This window comes from Melanostigma gelatinosum (assembly GCF_949748355.1).
Source record: "Melanostigma gelatinosum genome assembly, chromosome: 17".
NCBI lineage: Eukaryota > Metazoa > Chordata > Actinopteri > Perciformes > Zoarcidae > Melanostigma > Melanostigma gelatinosum.
The window spans coordinates 13,339,603-13,358,273 of record NC_136650.1 but is presented as its reverse complement, the minus strand read 5'-3'; the positions used below and the strand labels follow the sequence as shown (position 1 = coordinate 13,358,273).

The window sequence follows — 18,671 nt, the reverse complement described above, 5'->3', positions numbered from 1 at the left end:
CTCATGGTAGGGTCATGCCCCATGGCCCTCTATTGACCAGCCGCCACTGTTTAAATGTGAACACTTTGGATCTCTATAAATATCAACTTACATATCTAATGTCTTATAACTAGTCTTTTTAACACACTCTTACAGGACCTTATCATGTCCGTTTATTCTGTGCTATAATACTGCATATTCCTTTATTCCCAAATAGTGTTGCATCTGTTTCAAACACTTGATCAAATTACCACAAACCATTTGCTACACGGTGAACCTGGACGGCTTAGGGCCCAGTAGGGAGCCTCTAGCTCCAGGGCGGTTCCCAAAAAAGGGCGATTAAGCAAAACCGTATAAACACAAAACACAATAACGATAGATATGACTGGTAAACCAGATGGGAAATTAAAAAAGGCTATAATGCAGAAGCAACTGGGTAACCTGTAAAACAACACATGCGGTTACACTCAATGACACGCTCTTTGAGACAGTCAGCTGCACTACCAGCTGTTTGCGGTCCACTAGTTTTAGTCTGCTAATTGATTGCAACAGCTGTATTCACTCTTCATCCCAGATGTAATTCAGCCACTGATACAACTGCTGGGGGGAAAGGTAGCATGGTTCTGGATCCTAAACATCTGGTTTGGGAAATACCTTTTGGCAGGTGCTTTGTGCTCAACAAACTATATGAGTCACCGCTCCCTGTAATCGAATTATAGAGCAACAAAGGGCCACTGTTTGGCTGTCACCTTTGATTTCATGCAATACCACAACAGACATTAATTGTTGTTCTTTGCGCCTTATAGGGAAATCTGAATTGAGTGTATCTGGACTCTCAGAGGTTACTTATCAACCTGTTAAAACAGCTGTATAATATCCCGTGATGCTTTGAAAGAGCTCTCGAAGTCTGAGGGAATGATCCAGATGTTATCAGGGTTGTCTGGGCTTGGAGACATCAGAAAGCCTACTTTACAAAATGGAGATATGCAGTTTGAAAGAAATGGGCGTTTACCAGATAAGGAGGATCTAAAAATAAAATACTTTTTCTGTGCACATTAAGTTATTTATCCGTTTTTGTTTTGCACACATTTGATAGAGCACGTGGTGAGGAGCACTTCTCCTCTGCTGAGATAATCAATCCCCCCCGACAGGCACAGGTGGCACATCAAGATGCGGATTAAACAGCATCGTTATGACACAGGTGCGCTTTGGGTTGGCCCCAATAAAGCCACTTTAATTATGTGCAGTTTTATCGCACAACACAATGCCACGCATGTCGCAGGTTTTAACGGGCTGTGCCCTCGGCATGCCGAGTGTGGTGCACGACTCCATGTTGAAAAGATCTGTGAACAAAATTCTGTCGCTCTATAGTTGTGTCAAGTGCGTCTGTTCTGAGTGGCCTTTTATTGGGTGCACAGATTTTAACAAAGAGCACACACTGAGGGAAACAAGCTTTTTGTGTGCATAGAAAAAGTACAAATTTCAACTCGTGAAAGATGGAAACACAAAGAAGAGTTGCATTTATACTTTAGTTCAGTGTGAATTGCAGTATCCCTTAAGAGTGGACAACCATGCCTTTTCTGTCCTCTTGAGTCAAAAACAAACGATGCTACGGTACAAAGGAAGGAAATATAGAATAGCAGGACACCAGAGAAAGTTATGAAATCATTTATTCCCAGCACATGTGGTTGTGTACATCTCCAGCATACGACACTGTGCACATGAGAAGCATCATCATTGACATTAGGCTGTACATGAACAGTGGTCACCTCTCCTGCCCAGTCCCTCTCTCACACACATACACATACACACACACACACAGGATGATTGGTCAGGCCTTCAGGGGACCAGAGATGCTCACCAGAGTTAGCCTGACTTGGTATCACATCCGCTCCGTTACTGAACACTGTGGTACTCGTGTCCTTGTAAACACTACAAGAGCTACAGTCCTGGCTCTGGCGCACGGTGAGACAAAACATGGATGCTTTTCAGTCTCGACACTTTTTTTGTGTGTTTTGTTCTCCTTCTTATAGGCGGGTAAGAAAAAGGGTGTGGCTGTGGGACTACCGACTACACATCGAGCTTGAGTTTTGTGATTTCTCAGTGCAGACTTGGTCTCTGACGTGGAAAAACAAGGTGTTCTACTGAACCAAATGATCTCTCACTCCCTCCTTCCCCCATCTTCCACATGCTCTTTACTAAACAGCAAGCTAAACACAGTTTCATCAAACCAACAGGAAGAAGTTTATGACAACTACTGACATAATTAAGTTTTCTTTGCAAGAACAAAAAAAAAAAAGTAGATACACATGCACACACATTCTGACACTTGGAGGTGTGCAAACTGTATGCACTTGCAACACTGCCAGACGTGTATCAAAATAAAAAAGGGGGTCAACTAAACCAACAGGGACTCTGAAGACCTGCGTGAGATTTCCTGTCACTTTTCAAAGGGAGCTCGAAAAAACATGACCTGCACTTCCTGTGTTCGGCTACATTAAAAACAGGGTTTTGAAGATGGATGAGGAGCTGCCATGATTTTCTAGTCTACAGGATAAGACTTAAAACCAGGCCACCGCTGTGGTACTTTTCCACCAGCCCGCCGTGTGATGGGTTGTTTCTCGCAGGGCATGAACCTGGAAGGGAGTGTTTATTACTATGTACATGCAGCGCACAAGCACAAGGGTTTCATTCTCCATCGGATCAATTCTACGAATGCTTCTAATGACCAAGATGTACAGAGCCAATGAGGCTTTTCCTCAAAAGAAAATAAATAAAAGCCTATCAATCTAAAACCCGTTTGGTCCACATTATAGAAGGTTTTTGGATAGGCGTTAATGCTCTGCATGTCAGTCTTCTATACAGCTTTATTCCTCTTTCTGCATTTTTATGGCAAAAATCCCAGAAGGCGTAAAGCGCACTCCTCTAAACCAGTGTTTCAAAGTCAGCACAGAGAGCAGAGGAGTCAAAGATGAGGTGCATGTGCACTGTGTTTGTGAAAGTGAGTAAAAGATCGAGCTAAAAAGCCGCCATGGCACCAGAAACAAGTCAATAGAAACAGCTGACCCTTAAATAAAGCATCAACTAAAAAAAAAAACGGTAAAAGCGCAGGCTGAACAGGACGAATGTGAAGAGAGTTGAGCTCAGTGTTATGTCAACAGAGAGAGATATGGCAGGAAGTCTAAATTCACGACTATGTGACAATAATTAATGTAATCAGTCCGTCTGACAAGAACAAACTAATTACTGTTGGTGTCAAAACCCACACATTTAGCCTGGACATTTCAGGGAGTCACCAAGCTCAGCTGATCAATAAATGGTTTATTAAGCCAACCCCCCCCATTGAAGCGGGTTAGTATGTTGAGATCGCATGCTGCTCAGCAGTACAGGTTATCAAAATACTGGCCTCGTGCTGGTTGAGCGCGTTGTGTAAGAAGGGAAACGAGCGATAAGGAAACTGCTTTCTTTCCTTCTCCTGTCGGACAGAATGTCACTCGCCCCTCTCTCCTGGAGCCCCCCCCCCCTCTCCCCCATGGAAACTATTTAAAAAGACAAAAATAAAATAATAAAATCAAAATACATACACCATATCCCCGCCCCACCCCCGTCTCTCCTCTTTTAACTGAACAGCTCCATTAATAGTGTTTTCAATATGAAACAGTGGACACACCCATGTCAGATTCTAACATTTACATGGCTTTAGGCTTTAGCGCAGTCTGACTGCTTCCCATCGAGCGATCGTTCAGAGAGAACGGGAGGAAGTGCGAGGAAGGAGTAGAGAGGGAGGCAGAGAGGGAGGCTTCTGCTCCAAAACAGAGGGTGGAGTATTGGTGATGCCATCTGTCCTCCTCACTACTTCAGGATTAGATGGAGTCCTTCGCCAAGTTCATCTGGGAGAGGAAGACAAGTGTTGGGGGGGGGGGGGGGAAGAGATTCAATTCTTGTCAAACAAAAAAGGATCTACTGAGCCTCGGTACAGGCCGAATCAAAGGCCACTGATGCATTATGAGCTCACCTTTGACAGTGCTGATCAAAAAACAGCTCTCGTCAGGCAAGTTGTAAACCATCTAGAAACAACAAAACATAAAAGCAGGAGTGAGGCAGTACATATGTAAATCACATGTAAATCAGTGATATTTGAGTTGTTTCTGGTCACACAAAGTAGTGACGCACATGTTATTTCTTCCTCTGTACAGAGTGAGTGAGTCTCAAACCCAGTCCTGACATTTACCCATGACCCGATCCACCAATATTACAATGTTTAATCGATAACAAATCAATATTTGAGAGACAGATTTTCTAATTGATAACATCCCTCTGAATAAAGAGCCCTCCACGGTTGAGGGTGTGACACTCCTAATACTGAAGCTGAGAGGAGCAGTGTGTGTGTGTGTGTGTGTGTGTGTGTGTGTGTGTGCGGGTACCTGGTCACTGAGCAGGATGTGTATGCCTGTAGGACCCTGTCTGTACACCTGGTTGATGGTTCCCAGTGGAAGGCAGCACACACATGCCATCTTGCGGATCAGTTCTGCAGCTGTGAGGTCCTCTAGGTACAGAGCATGATACACTACACAGAAACAGACCAGAAGAGATGTTAACATTCACACACACTGCACTGCTCCGTGGACTAATGTGAGCGTTGCACTGCTGACAGACACGGAGCTTGTTTACCGTGTAAACTAGAGGAAATGCTGTGTTCTCCATTTTCATTGCTGGCCTGTCTCTCCAGCAGGGGGCTCTCTCGGGGGGACTCCTGACAGACGTACACAGTCAACCTGGGACGCACTGACCTACACACAAACATAATAATTAATGCATCAACACACTGGCCCCTTCATAATGCTCATACAGGTGTACACAACCACAACCACACACACACACACACACACACACCTGGATTTAAGTGCATTGAAGAGTCTGATCCCATCTGCTGGCCCACAAATCTGGACCAGGTCGTCCCGGGTTAGCTTCAACAAATCAGAACCTAAACAACAAGTTGGATAGGTCACTTGTACTGTCGCGGTCACAACGTTGCAGTGTGTTCGACAGTGTGTGTGTGTACCTGAGAAGTGAGAGAAGAGCCGTGCGTAGGAGCTGAAGCGATTTTTCAGCAGCCACTTCTGTGCGTCCTGTATGGAGGCGGTGGGGCTCAGCTGCTGCAGAGAGAGAGACAAGAGAGGCACACGGTGTCAACACATGTCCACACCTGGAGTTAAACTTTCCACAGTGTGGAATCCCACTGTACTGTACAGTAGTTAATGTTTGATGGAACGTCTGATCCAACAATCATTTTCTATGAATGGTTGAAGAATTAAAAGGTCAAAAACAACACCTGTCTAAAGTTCTGTATTGAAAAAACATGAAATGATTTACCGTTTCCACCAATTCAAACAGGAGAGAAGACTGGAGGCTGACCTCCGGGGTGCCATGGCTAACGGGGTCTGCCTGGTGATTGGGTGAGGACGAGTCACTAGAACACAAGACATGGTGGTTAAGAGAGGTGAGACCAACACACACCTCAGCATCAGGCCACACACACACTCACACACTTACCTGTCTGGTACTGAGGAGGTTGTGTAGGTGGACAGCGGGGTGGAGGAGAAGGAGGGAGTAGCTGCCTGGTTGGGGCTGACGTAGGCGTCTGGCCACGGGGAGCACTGAGGGGAGACACAGATATATAAATACACAATTAATCAGACTCACTGGGTCAATAAACACTGCAGGCCAACTCCCCAACAGATTAAAAAAAAAGGTTGTGGAAAAATCAAGGGTGGATAAGGGAATTTAGCTTTGCACCGCCTCCATCCCACCTAATGTCAAATACATGGCATTAAAAAAACGTCTCCTTCGCAGCGGCTGGGGGTCTACAAGCTTCAGGCTGCAGCCGGGTGTCTACAGGAGAGGGGGGGGGGGGCAGACTGTGGATGGAGTGATGGGGAGGAGAGGGGAGCAGGGTGCTTACACTGCCTCTCTTGGCCAAGGAGTCGCCACAGTCAGCGGGAAGTGTCCGCTTGCTGGACTTTTTCAGCTCGTAGTCACCCGCATCCTCTATGATGGGTTCAAGCCTCGTCTACGTACAGACACACAGCAGAGGTTAGCCAGCCAGTGACCGACACACAAACACAACCAATAACCTGCGGGCAGTCTCAGGGTGGCATACAAAGTGTAGACAATTTTAAAACGTCAATAAATGCTTCTTTTTTTTTCTCTCCCCCCCCACCAATAAAAGCCGTGATAAAAACCTGAGACACAGAGAACATTGTGATCTATACTTAATGATAAAGACTTAACAGCCCAATCAAAAGGTGTTTCTGCATGTTTTAACATTTTAGTCTGTTTTATTGTGGACATGGGACCCCTCACCTGACAAAAAGACCACCGTTGCTTCTTGGGGGGGGGGAAAAACCCAGCAGACTGTGTCTATTGTTTCGACCTCTACGAACTAAACTAGACCACGAGACGAGATGCGTCAGGATCCACCGAAGCTAAACAACTAACAGCACTCTGGGGGGAGGGGGGGGGGGGGGGGGGGGGGGGGTTGCATCTTAACATTACTGCCAACCACTTTCCAAAGCATACCAGACAACAAACCGTCTGCCAAGCGGCCATTTGGTTCCGTTCATGTTGCTACAGAGAGCTAGAGAGATGCACGCGAGGGGACTTCAAACCTGCGCTCGAGACAGGACGTCCACCACATCTGTCACTGCTATGTCAAGTTGTATCATCATCACATTTTGATGCACTGCAGTTCAAGAGCAGACTGCTGTGGTGGTTCATTGATGTGCCTATGAGAAGCTCCCCCATCTAACACCAGCAAACAGCATTTTACTTCAAGAGCTATATGCTGTAGGGGGGGGGGGGGGGGGGGGGTAAAAGGATGAAAACAAGAATAGCAAAGGAATAAAAAGGTATCGTGTGAATTTGGTAGCTCCTTTAAAAGGACTGCTGTTTGGTAGTTTTTCCTTTATTTCAATGGATTCATGTAATAGTTGGCAGAAGATGAATTGGCAACTAGTTCCAGCTTTTTATACGTGAGGATTTACTTCTTTTCTCCGTTTTAAAACATTGTGAATTGAATATACTTGAGTGTTTTCATTGACGTCACCCTGAGCCTGGAGAAATTAAGTCACAGCCCGACAACGGACGAGACGACAACACTCATTCATACACGTTTGACAAGATGGTTGGCAGTGATGTAGAGCACCAGTATAGCATGGCCCTTCACCTAACGCGTACATATATTTCACGTACTTGGGTGCATACATTTTAACATGGATGACGACCCAAATGAAAAATGTAAACTGGATGCCTGCTACTACTTCAGCCTAGTTGGTGCTAGAGCCATGCATCTGTAAGGCTTGACGGTCCAGAGCAGCTGCATACTGACCTCTGACAGGATAGTGGTATCATAAGAAGGCTGGTACTTTTCCTTCTCTTGAGGTGTGCGTTTCTCCATCTTCTCCCGGTCTGTCTTTTGCTTACGGTCCGCCCCCTTTGGCTAAACAGGAAGTGGCGAAGAAGAGCAAGACAGATGTAATATTGCTGCGAGTGCCGCCGCATGTTGGGGTATAACCCCCCACCCCCCGATGAGAGAACGAGTGTGTACCTTAAATACTTTGATTTGGCAGGAGGCAGAGTGGAGGTGCTCCGTGTACTCTCCTACGTCTCCCTGGGCGAACGTGTCAAACTGGATCCTGAAGGGGACGCCCTTCTCTCCTCCATGCTTCCTGGGAGTGAACTCTGTGCTGATGCAGTGCACCTGCAGACAAGTGAGCACAAGTGAGATGAAAATATGTGTTTGATGTGGAAATTCAGTGGCTCTCCCAACAGATGGCACAAAAGAGAGCTGGTGTGTGTGTGTGTGTGTGTGTGTGTGTGTGTGTGTGTGTGTGTGTGTGTGTGTGTGTGTGTGTGTTACCTGCACAAAAACAGAAGTTCTTTTGTTCATGTCCCACAGGAACTCTGCAGCGTTAAGCTGGGAGGGGTGAGTCTTCGGCTCCACAATGCCCACTGACATGGGGATATCTGTCTCACACACACACACACACAGATATTTGAACTCCACATCTCACACACACACACACACACACACACACACACGGTTTAAAGTAAACATCTATCGCCAAGCTTCATTACCGATGTCAAGGAGACGGTCGCCAGGACGATTCCACTTCCAGCCCTCCAGCTGCTGGTGCTCCGTGTACTGCAGCCGGCGGTCATGAAACACCACACGCACGATGCTCTACACACACACACACACACACACACACACACGCACACACACACACAGTTAGGTATGAAGTGTATTTGACGTAAGAAGTAAACGTATTTTTCCCCCCTCCAGCTGTGAGGATGCTCTCACCTTCACCATCTTGTTGGTGAGCTCAGGTAGCTCTTCTGGCTTCCTGTTGTCCAACATACGCACCTCGTAAGACTGGCCTGAGAGCGAGAGAGCAAGAGAGAGAGAGACCACAAAATCAACGCCAAGAAAGAAATGGGAGGTGCAAAAAATGAGAGCCACTAAAAACGTAACTATTCCCTGTCCTTTAATGGTATCCTCAGAGAGGATAGTTTATTTTAGTTTGTTGTGTAATTTAGGTGGTTTATTATTTTATTGCACATTATATGGTTTGACATCGTATGATTATAAAAGATTTAAATGTCTAAACAGAGGCAGACTTTAATTGCAGAGCTTAAGATGAAGCTCTGGGTTTCGAATGTATTGCTGGAAAGAAAAGCCCCTCTACAATGTGTGATTTGGGGTTTTCCCACACAAAAGATGACAATTTGAGAGAAATCTTGGTCTCAGATTGTACAGCGAGACCGACAGTCTCCCGACAGAAGATTAAGATAAAAAGTCAGCAGTTCCCCACCCCCTGACTCCTCCTCTTTAAAGATGCTGTGATGGATAGCACTGCCAGCACAAAGGCCAAACCTTGTTTATTGTTTTGTCATGATTCTGAAATATGAGCGTGCTGCAGAAGGATGACGCAAGTTGATGCCATATCTCTTCTTGCATGGGTTCTACTTTCATTCACATTGTGGAGCCAGTGTTCATCGCTCCACCTGATAGCAGTGTATTTGGTGTCAACATGGGCTGGGCACTTGTACGAGCAAAACACAAAAATATACTTCAAATGTGAACATTCTTTGCACAAAAAAGAAAAAGAAAAAAAAGTATCACATTGTTCTGCTTTGATTGTGGAAATGCCAACAAGGTTTTTACGTGAACACATCAGAGGTATTTTAACCAGGTTCACACCATCTCAATGTTGAGAACGACCCCCCCCCCCCCTCTCCACCAAACCTACAAATTGAATCTTAACTACACAATAAGGTGACATACACTATATTATATACGTTCCAGTAAAGTGCATCCTGACCTAATGACATGGACGACCAGACCGTCTTATAACAGGCTTCTCTGCAGTTTGGAAAATGTTTTGCATCAGCAAACAAAAGACCTGAATTGACTTTTGTTTTGCTGCGCTAGCAATTCTGTGTGTTTCCATAATTAGAAATTCCATTTTTATGTATGAATAAATTAAATCCTTATTTTTTTCCATGAAAACATGGCTCAATAATTGACAGCTTGTCTTGCAGTGAAGCATATAGAGACATCAGTCACATATGTCGCTGCTTCCCGTTAAAATTAGGAGGTTGCCAGTTCCTCCGTTGACGTGAATCCCTTTTCGTGCCATCAAAAATAAAGTAAATCTCCAAATCAGTGATGTGTTCATTATTTATTGATATTACATGATGGTTGTGTACCGCGTGTCTCCGATCCACACATCAAACACCAATAAAGTTTCTATGCACGGCTTGAGTCGAAAACAACTTTCTCCTGAGTGCCGGTATCGTGTGTCTCACCTTGGTTCAGGTATGTGAGCGTCTCGTCGTGCAGCTTGACAGCAGGCGAGGTGGCGGTGCACAGCACATACTGGAATGGGGTGTTTTTGGTCTCGCTTTCAGATGGAAGGCTGGAGTCCTCCTGCTTGAATATGGGCAGAGCCAGCACATCGCTGAGAGAGACAGAAGAAAGAGGAGAGAAACACAAAACAGGAAGTCAGCAGGGATGTGATGCAGCAATCATCAGGAAAGAACTACAGCTTCAAAGTAACCTGTGCATCTCTGGCCTCTCAATATGTAACCTTTACATAAAGTTTTAAGCTTTTATTAATGCTCCACTGCCATCCTGATGGCAACACAATCACTGTGACCTCACTTAAAGCAGAAGCTTTCCCAAAAAAACAAACAAAATACATCAAATTTGTTTGCACCAACTGTTGCATGCTTCATTTTTGGCATGACAACACTTTACCTCCTCATAGCGTGGAATTATTAAATAGATGGGCTTATTTTAGGAGTGATGAAGGCGCCCCATCGATCAGACGGCTCTCTTATTATATATGCATGAGGCCGCAGCAGGATTAATGAACAAAAACACCCAGAGATAGCCTGAGCTGCTGACACACACTATCTCTCACACTTGGCAGCCACTGTAGACAACCGACCAGTCCTCGGCTCACCCTGACAAATGCTGCATGAGTTCACAGTGAACTGGAGCGCGTGTGTGTGTAGATCTCAGTGGCCGTGCAGAAAAGGAGTCCTATCCACACAAACCATGTCATCTCATTACCTGGGGAACTTTTTTTTGGCAAGTCACGATGCTGCTCTGAACCCAAGCCAAACTTAAAATACCGGTAAATAAAATTGACAATTTCAAGACATTCCTGCAGCACCTTGCTCCAAACAACAGACTCTTTCAAACAGCAGGCCTGCTCGATCAAATCCCTTGCTGCTGTGTTTCTGTCTGCAGAGTTGGTGCCCAGATAGAACCAACTTGCTACCCAGGAAAACTACATCTGCTTCCTGAAATGTGAGCTGGTTCCACTAAAAACACACAGACATTCTGTTCCTACCAGCTGCTGACTCCACACATGCCCCACATCCCACAGATAGCACCACTCCTGAAGCTACGGACAACCACCGCACTCTTTGTTTTCCCACAAATTCACTTATGTACATGCAGCCCGCAGCTCGAGTGTTGGTGAACCACCTACAGTCGCGTCACAAAGACGCATGCAGGTCCTGGGGGCTTAAATGTCAACACCTCTCATAACCTATTACACAAGTCGGTGCACACAGACCAAGAGTTACTAATTGAACAGGTGGTTTACAACAATGTCCCCTTTGATGCCAACACGGTCCTCCTTAAACCATTAAACCAAAGACAGATACAGGAAACATATCCATCCTCGACAGAGACATTATCAACGAGTAGCCGAGTCAGAAGACGCCACATTTAGGGACAAATGTTGGAATCAGCTGAGTGACCAGAAACTGGTGGCGTGCGGCTAGCAGAGCTGGTTAGAATGTGAAAACATTGTGTTCCAATAACATACCTGTACTGTCAATAGTGATACTAAAACAACCCCCTTTCAATGCCATAGTTTGGGTAATACAAACAAGAGTGACATGATGCTGCTGAGGAGGATTGTGTGACTGGATCAAAAACTCTAAAGCAGAAATTTAATGGTGAACCCTGTGGTGGGTTTGGACTTGTTCAATGCTGAGAAATCTGAGCGAGCAGTCAACGCTCTGTGGAGTCGTGTCAAGAGTTAGAATTGAATGCTTGGTCCGATTGATAGGTTTGTGTACGTATTCTTTGGCCAGATATTTACATAAATCGGTTCATGTTATTTAACAGTGATGCATTATGCAGTTTATATAAAGTAGTAGTGGATCATCAGTCTGAAATACCCATGGTCTCTTCCACAATTACTGTAGTCGGAAATAATTGAAGAAAAATACTTTTTATACTTTTTCCAAAACGGATGGTTGAACGCATCTGCTGCTTCCACCAGAAGTCAATTACCTATTTTAGAGCAAACATTACTAAAATCAGACCCATCACCATGTACATAATGTCACAGCCTTTTGTTTCCACACACCACTGATCTTTAGAAACAAAGCCATAGACCAGTTCTAGTAACTCTGCCAGTCTCAGCGGCCAAAACGAGGCTTTTTTCTGCAGACTTTTCCCGCGTTATCCTGACATGCACACATAGTTTAGATCTCTCTTTGGCAACACACATAACCTGAACAAAAACATGAACTGATATTATGCATTTGTCCCTCACAGTACAACACGTGTCCTTCTTTTTCCCTTTGGTGAGGTTGACAGGAATTAATCTCCGTCCCTGATCGTGGCACCCTGCGATGACTGCCCTGCTCCAAATCCCAAAACAAAGAGAAGCCATCGCACTCAGTACAAAGGGAACAACACACACAGGGATGAGGGGGGTGTAATGTTAACACTTCCAGACAGTAGAGTATGTTGTGCTCTCTATCGACCACTAGCGATAACGTGTTAGGTTTGGCATGTTGACTCCGGACTCTGACCTCATGCTGTAGGCTCCGGCCCCCAGTTCCTGCCCGATGCCGGACAGGCTGGCATCAAAGTCGTGCACCAGCCCCGACTCTATGCTGGCGTCGTCCATCTTCAGCACCCAGACCATCGGCCCCAGCTCCTTGTCCTCGGCTTCTACTCGGAGGGCCGCCAGCTTGCTTCAGGTACGAGGAGGTCGGCTAACGAGGAAGTGGACTCTGCAGCTTCTAGAGCGACTCCGTGAGAGGAAAGTTACGCTGCTAGCCCGTTAGCCGCTGCTGTGCAAGCTGGGCGAGCGAATCGGTAGCTTTCCACAGAGACTGGATGTATCGCCATATCTCCACTCGGGGGTTTAGGGCGGGGGTACCTTTTGACACACGACACGGTGCTCCACTGGTCTGTAAGCAACGATATGTTAAGGTCCACTCAGCTAGCAAACGTTAGTCGTGACTAACGTTAAAGATGCGAGCTGGTTGTCAGCATGCTAACGTTAGCTAACAACTAGCTAGCTTTCACAAAAGGCAACAAGCTTACGCTGAATCCACGAGCCCCGTTGTTCCACGAGCCTTCAAGCAATCTAAGCTAACGTTAGCCCAACAAAATGCAACAACCAGAAAACACGGGTTTTGTTTCAGTCCACACGGCTCATCCCACTCCGCACAGCTGTTGCTACCTAGCTAGCAGTCTAACTACCATCAACTTCACTTTGCTTTCGAATCAATCGCGTGACCCTAAGAGCAGCTCTCCTCTGACGCTCCCTGTACCATCCCAACCCGCTCTCCTCTTCTCATAGCGATGCTGGAATCACCGCTAAGGCTCCCGGGCCTCGAGACGCAGTCCTTTAACCATCCAACGTGCAGCGGTTGACACAAAACCAGGCATCAACATGGCTCCCTCAGCATACAGAAGAACCGTCGCTCCGTGAAGCCTCACTGGACAGCCTTCCGGAAGGATGCCAGGGAGGCGATCAGCCAATCAGAGGCAGACATTCTGTACCCAGCGCAGGGGAATTAGCCAATTAGAAACCTTGGAGCTTCCGTCATTGTGTCCAACTGTACTTGCGCTCTGCCTCCCAGAAAGTATAATAAATGCATTTACAGTCAATATTGTAAACAGAGACTTTGAAAGCAATACTGTAGATATATGCACCTAAATAGTTTTTAATTAACATTATGTTAATGAATAGCTATTTTGGCAATAATATAATTACATAACCAAGGTCATAAAGTAAATAAACATTTCACATTTAGGTTCATCAGGTTCGTACCGTGTTATAACTGATGCCGTCGTGTTCGGGGACTCTGAAGTTTTCAGTGTGCCAGAACAACATTGTGTTGTCCCAAACAGCTGGCACTACAATACGTCTCACTCCCAAAAAAACAACAAAAAATAATACACACAACTCAGCCCGGAACCGATGGGGTCCAATCAGGAGCTCGTGTCTGTCTCATGTCAATGCGACGGAGGAGTCTGCATTCGCCGACTACAGGCGTGTTGTCTGGTCAATAATTATCCACCAGTCGGACCCTGGACGACATACTGTCTGGACGTGGCGCGCGGTCAAGTCTGGGTGATAAATAAAAAATTCCGAGGCAGGGTACACGCGCTATTTTTGCTCAAGACGGAAGACCCGCCAGGATTTTAATTACTGCCCCCCCCCATGTGACTTCTCACACAATTCAGCACATGGTTTACGCACAATAGTCAGGCTGAAGAGTAAAACACAGTCAAGACATAATGGAACAATACTTGCACCCATTTTAGTGATTGAATATATTATGTTACTGGATTGTTAGGCATTAATGTGGAAGCAGCGTGTTCTGTTGCAGCTGGTCGAGGTGGAGTTAGTTTGTAAGTTGGTTAATAAGTACTTTATATGTTGGGTACTTTATCACAGCATGTTGTCCTTTATACACGGTTATGTATCCCTGAATTGCAGAAGTAGAAAGTAACATACAATGCACATTAACTGCATGTACTTTGGCAGATGATTGCAGGCTGGTGCTGTTTCTGACATCCTCTTTAGCAGCTCCTCAGTTTACAGCTTAGAGAACAGATGCAGACATGACATGCTGCACCGGTTTCAGCAATGGCTATGTTGAGTAAGACATAAACGTAATGTCATTCACAACATATGACTGGATAAGTCCAAACCACTTAATTAACTGCTGTTCACCTTTTCCCTTTTCATATCACAGCTCTCTGATCGACCAATTAATTAACAATCCTGAGTAAAAACAGGACAGGACAGGAGTTGTTAGACAAGTGATTATTCTCTGTGGTGAGGAATTTCTGCCTTTCTTTCTTGTGTGTAAGTTGAATGTTTGGGTTTAGTTGGGAAAACAAGTAATTTGAACAGGTTTAAGAGATTGTGATGGGAATATTTTAACAATTTCAGAAATTCTATGGACAAAATGATTGAGGAAAGCAAGATTAAAAATACTGAAGTGTTCTTGTGATTCCTCAAAGGTTAGATATATATATATATATATATCCCTTTTGTCACTAACATTTCTATCCACCCTTTCACCACTACAAAAAGCAGAAGAGGCAGGGCTCATGATCTGTACAAGTTCTTTATTGTAATGTAAGCACAGCTTTGTAAATGCACGGAGGAAACACCACAGTGAAAACTAGAATGTTACAAGAGGAAGGAAAGAAAGACACGATGAAGAGAAGAGAAAAGGGTGACATGACGAGTTGTTTTCAGAGCTGTAAATAATACATTTCTACAAATTTCTCAGCAGAGAAAAAATAGGTGTGTGTGAGAGAGAGAGAGACTACGGCTAACGCAACAGAGAGAGAGAGAAAAACAAGGATGGGCACAGGTGCGCACCCCCCCTCTGGGGAACTCTCCTAAATGACAGTTATTGGATATTCCATTTTAATATCATGTATAGATACATATCCACTATGTGATAATAAGCCATGTCCCGTCATACTTCATGTAGTAAGCAGCACGCACCCATCTTCCTCCCCATGTTGCCCAAAACAACGGAGTGAACCAAGAAGAGCCGGGAGAAACTGAGGACACCATGAATTCTTCTGAAAGGGGAGGACATTGTTCACATTAATTTAAAACCCCAAGTCACACTATTATGACTGTCGATCGAACTCCAAATAAAAACTTTTTTTCCCTTCAATTTAGTCTCATGCATAGCCAAGCACAAAACACCTCCCATACCTTGGAATCAACCCATGTACTGTCTCCTCTACGGGCAGGCGTGACCCGCTGTGACTCGCATCAGTGCTGCGCACGGTTCGTTGGTCGTACCTTTTAGGCTAATCAGCACCTTTTTGAAAGAGAGAAAATGTGTGTGTGAGACGGCACCATTCGTTCGTCTCAGCCCTGTTCTATGAACCGGACCTTCAAAATGAGAACCACGCAGACGCACTTCCTGTTGACATCAAGATGTTATGCAGAGGGGAGACGGTAGTGTTCGGGACGGAGGACGGACATTTCATATCTTCATCCTTGAGTGGTTGGTGATGAACCTGGGTGTGACTGAATGTGTGTTTGTATTTAAGGGTTCAGCTCAGTCTGAGATCAGGGTGGATCCTCAGCGATGGTCAGAAGAACTACAGCACTCCTCTCCACCATCGCAACTCCAATCTTGTAGTGGGGCAGGAAACGTATGAGAATTGTGTGTGTGTGTGCTGGCCAGAGTGCAGGGAACGTGTGGTTGTAAGCAGGTTGCTCCGGTGAGAGAGTGTTAGGATGTCTGTTTTGTTCTCGGTCTGTGTGGGTGTGAGTTCATGAACTGATGTTGATGTTCGGTGGGCAGAGTTGCAGTTCTGTGGGAGTGCGCCGTGTCTCCTATAGGCCCTCAGACGGAGGTTCACCGCCGCTCGAGCCAGACTGGGCGCGCTTGATGTACAGATTCAACAGCTTCAGCTGCGGACAGAAAAACAGACGAGAGGATAGATGTGAAGAAGTCCGTCTCTAGAGGTTGAAAGGAAGTCATAACATGGTGAAAATCTGGATCGCAAGCAACAAAAGAGCGCACTGGTCTCTATCTAGAACACCGAAAAGGTGTTTACCGTACTTCAAAAGTGTCTCAAGGTGCCTGATTTCAACCCGTCACAGACCTCATAACTTGGCGTGTGAAGACACAAGGAGCTTGCACGGTAACACGGATGAGAAACTACTCATTTTAAGCCAGCTGGCTTGTGCTTCGTCCTTGTCTCAGATGCTGACGGGTCAGGTTACCTTGCTGCTGGAGAGTTGGTTGAGGTGCGGTTTGAGGTCCTCTCCGATCACTGCATAAATGGCCACCAAGCAGAACACGCAGGCTTTCCTTACACTGCTCTCAGAGTTGTCGTAACCCTGTTCAAGCAGAGACAATAGATTACAAACCTGCAGGACACTTTGGTGAAAACAAAGGAGTCAAAGTATTCATGTGCGAGTGTGTGTGTGTGGGGTTTGAGGACGGGAGGTGCATTAGTTTTACCAACATAAAAACAATAATTCCTCTAACTTTTAAGAAATAATAAGCCCACTATTATACTTCCAATAGTGCTGGATCATGATGTTCAGCATCACAACTAAACTATGTCTGTATGTGTGCTACCTGTATGAGTCCTGGCACTATCTCAGGCAAGAGGCTCATCAGGCCCTCGCGGGGAACCCTCTCCACTACTTTAGTCTGCATTTTGATGGCAGCCAGGTTGACGGGGTAGTCGGCTGACTGGATGATGGGACACAACACCTTGACACACTGGTCTGGACTGATGGACAATGCCAACATGGCTGCCGTCTCCTCCGCTGCTCGTACCACCTGCGGGAACACAAACAAAGTTATTTGCTGTCCCTTTATAAAGGAAAGAATAACTTTTGCACCATCTCTTCACGCTCTCTGAAGTCCTCATGATTTAAAATAAAATGTACCTCCTTGTGGGGGTCTTTGTGAGCCTCCAGTGCCTTCATGATGGTGAGCTCTGCGTAGTTTTTGAACCTCGAGGGCTGCTTGCTGAGAATCTCCCTCAGCACCCGCAGAGCCAGCGTTCGGATCACATGCTGGGAGAATTGCAAGGATGTCAGTTTAAAGGAAAGACGTTGAAGTTGGCCTGGTTGCACATGTGTCATCACAGAAAAAGGAAGCCGGCGTGTGTACCTCTCTGTCGCTCATCGTTTCCATTAGGAGCAGCAGGATGGTCTTGAAATGTTCGTCCCACACCTGCAGGGTGTTCTCGCGGATCAGCTTCAGCAGATCGCACAGCGCTGCCTTCCTCTCCTCAATGCGCTCGTTGTGATTGGACAGCTCTTTCAGCAGCTCGGCCACCAGCTCCGACTGGTCCAGGCTGCTGTCTGTTAAGAGACAATCGACGAGAAAACAACAAACAAACATGGGACAGTTATCATCCCGTTTGTTTTGAGTGGTGCAGTGCGTGTGTGTTGGTCTGTCACAATGTGTTCCTGTACCATCTGTGAGATGCTCGGAGTCGTCCATGCTGGAGTCTTTGCGGCTGTGTTTGAAGGGAGAGTCGGAGAAGTGCTCGCGGGCCCCTCGGGGGCTGGAGGAGAGCAGGGGGGTGTTGAGGAGGGACGTCTTGTTGTCCAGAGCCACGCGGCCTCCGCCGTCCACAAAGTCTGTCCCGCTGTCCCCCTGCGGAGATGAAATAAAAACCGCTCAACATCGTCACTGCAGTCAAACATTGTTTGCTTTTCCCAACAAGTTATATTCACTAAAGAAAGTAAAAAAAGATGTGTTTCCTCTGAATCACATGATCGGGAACATTTGGGTGATATTTACTTTGTTGAAAGCATGTCGTTCTCTGGATGAGAGGCCGACCTAAGAAGGCCGACTTGGGTGGAACCACCCACTGAGAACTGGTGCATGGGTGAAGAGGGTTAAGAAGCTCTTATTTCTGTGTATATTTACACTCAAAGCCGCGGTCTGAGTGGTGGTTTGAGGAGTCAGGTTTGCTGTGTTTGGCAGGCTGATGACATGTGGGCTGGTTAGATTTCAGATGCAAGTTACGGGGAGAATGTCAGGGCGTCACACCTCTGTACTACAGTACACCGTGTCCTATAGAGGAGCAGGGGTGGCTGAGGGTCTGGAGAAAGAGCTGACACGACGTCTGAAGTCATAAATTTGAACTGAACACTATTTGTCAAATATTAAAGGGGAGGTTATTGTTGCTCACTGGGATCATAACAGATAACACACATGATTTTTATCATAGGTTGAAGTTGACGGCCTTCAGTCTCATAAACACTCAATGTAGGTCTCTCAGTTCCCACACTGCAGGGGGGAGAGGTGGAACAGATCACATTTCAGGGTCAGACACATTTAATGTA

The 18,671-nt window shown here is 45.8% G+C and overlaps 2 protein-coding genes across 3 annotated transcripts in view; both read right to left on the bottom strand.

The window, feature by feature from the left end:
* Positions 1–3,614: 3,614 nt before the first annotated feature.
* On the bottom strand, positions 3,615–13,363 carry ubp1 (upstream binding protein 1). 2 transcript variants are annotated; one of them, XM_079288712.1, is made up of 16 exons: positions 12,385–13,363; positions 9,850–10,001; positions 8,342–8,418; positions 8,116–8,221; positions 7,898–8,004; positions 7,586–7,738; positions 7,367–7,477; positions 5,942–6,049; positions 5,533–5,636; positions 5,353–5,449; positions 5,042–5,135; positions 4,873–4,963; positions 4,651–4,769; positions 4,404–4,546; positions 3,995–4,046; positions 3,615–3,869 (listed from the first exon to the last, which is right to left on the bottom strand). In XM_079288712.1, the coding sequence occupies exons 1-16, from the start codon at positions 12,498–12,500 to the stop codon at positions 3,832–3,834; spliced, it is 1,668 nt and encodes a 555-aa protein (XP_079144838.1). In that variant the 5' UTR covers positions 12,501–13,363; the 3' UTR covers positions 3,615–3,831. The 2 variants fall into 2 exon arrangements, with proteins under 2 accessions (XP_079144838.1, XP_079144839.1); XM_079288713.1 differs by lacking the exon at positions 5,942–6,049.
* Positions 13,364–14,937: 1,574 nt separating this feature from the next.
* Positions 14,938–18,671, bottom strand: part of clasp2 (cytoplasmic linker associated protein 2) — a 52,131-nt gene continuing 48,397 nt past the window's right edge. The window contains 6 exon segments of the mRNA XM_079288716.1: positions 14,938–16,265; positions 16,581–16,697; positions 16,942–17,148; positions 17,259–17,387; positions 17,485–17,678; positions 17,793–17,976. Coding sequence (XP_079144842.1) covers positions 16,188–16,265; positions 16,581–16,697; positions 16,942–17,148; positions 17,259–17,387; positions 17,485–17,678; positions 17,793–17,976 — 909 coding nt within the window. The 3' untranslated portion in view covers positions 14,938–16,187.

Bases quoted from the DNA above. Each gene is read 5' to 3' on its own strand.
- ubp1 (XM_079288712.1), bottom strand. From the start codon at position 12,500: ATGGTCTGGGTGCTGAAGATGGACGACGCCAGCATAGAGTCGGGGCTG. The intron at 8,419-9,849 runs GTGAGACACACG...TCTCGCTCTCAG, and splicing joins GCTCACATACCTGAACCAAG to GCCAGTCTTACGAGGTGCGT. The intron at 8,005-8,115 runs GTAATGAAGCTT...TGTGTGAGACAG, and splicing joins CGACCGTCTCCTTGACATCG to ATATCCCCATGTCAGTGGGC.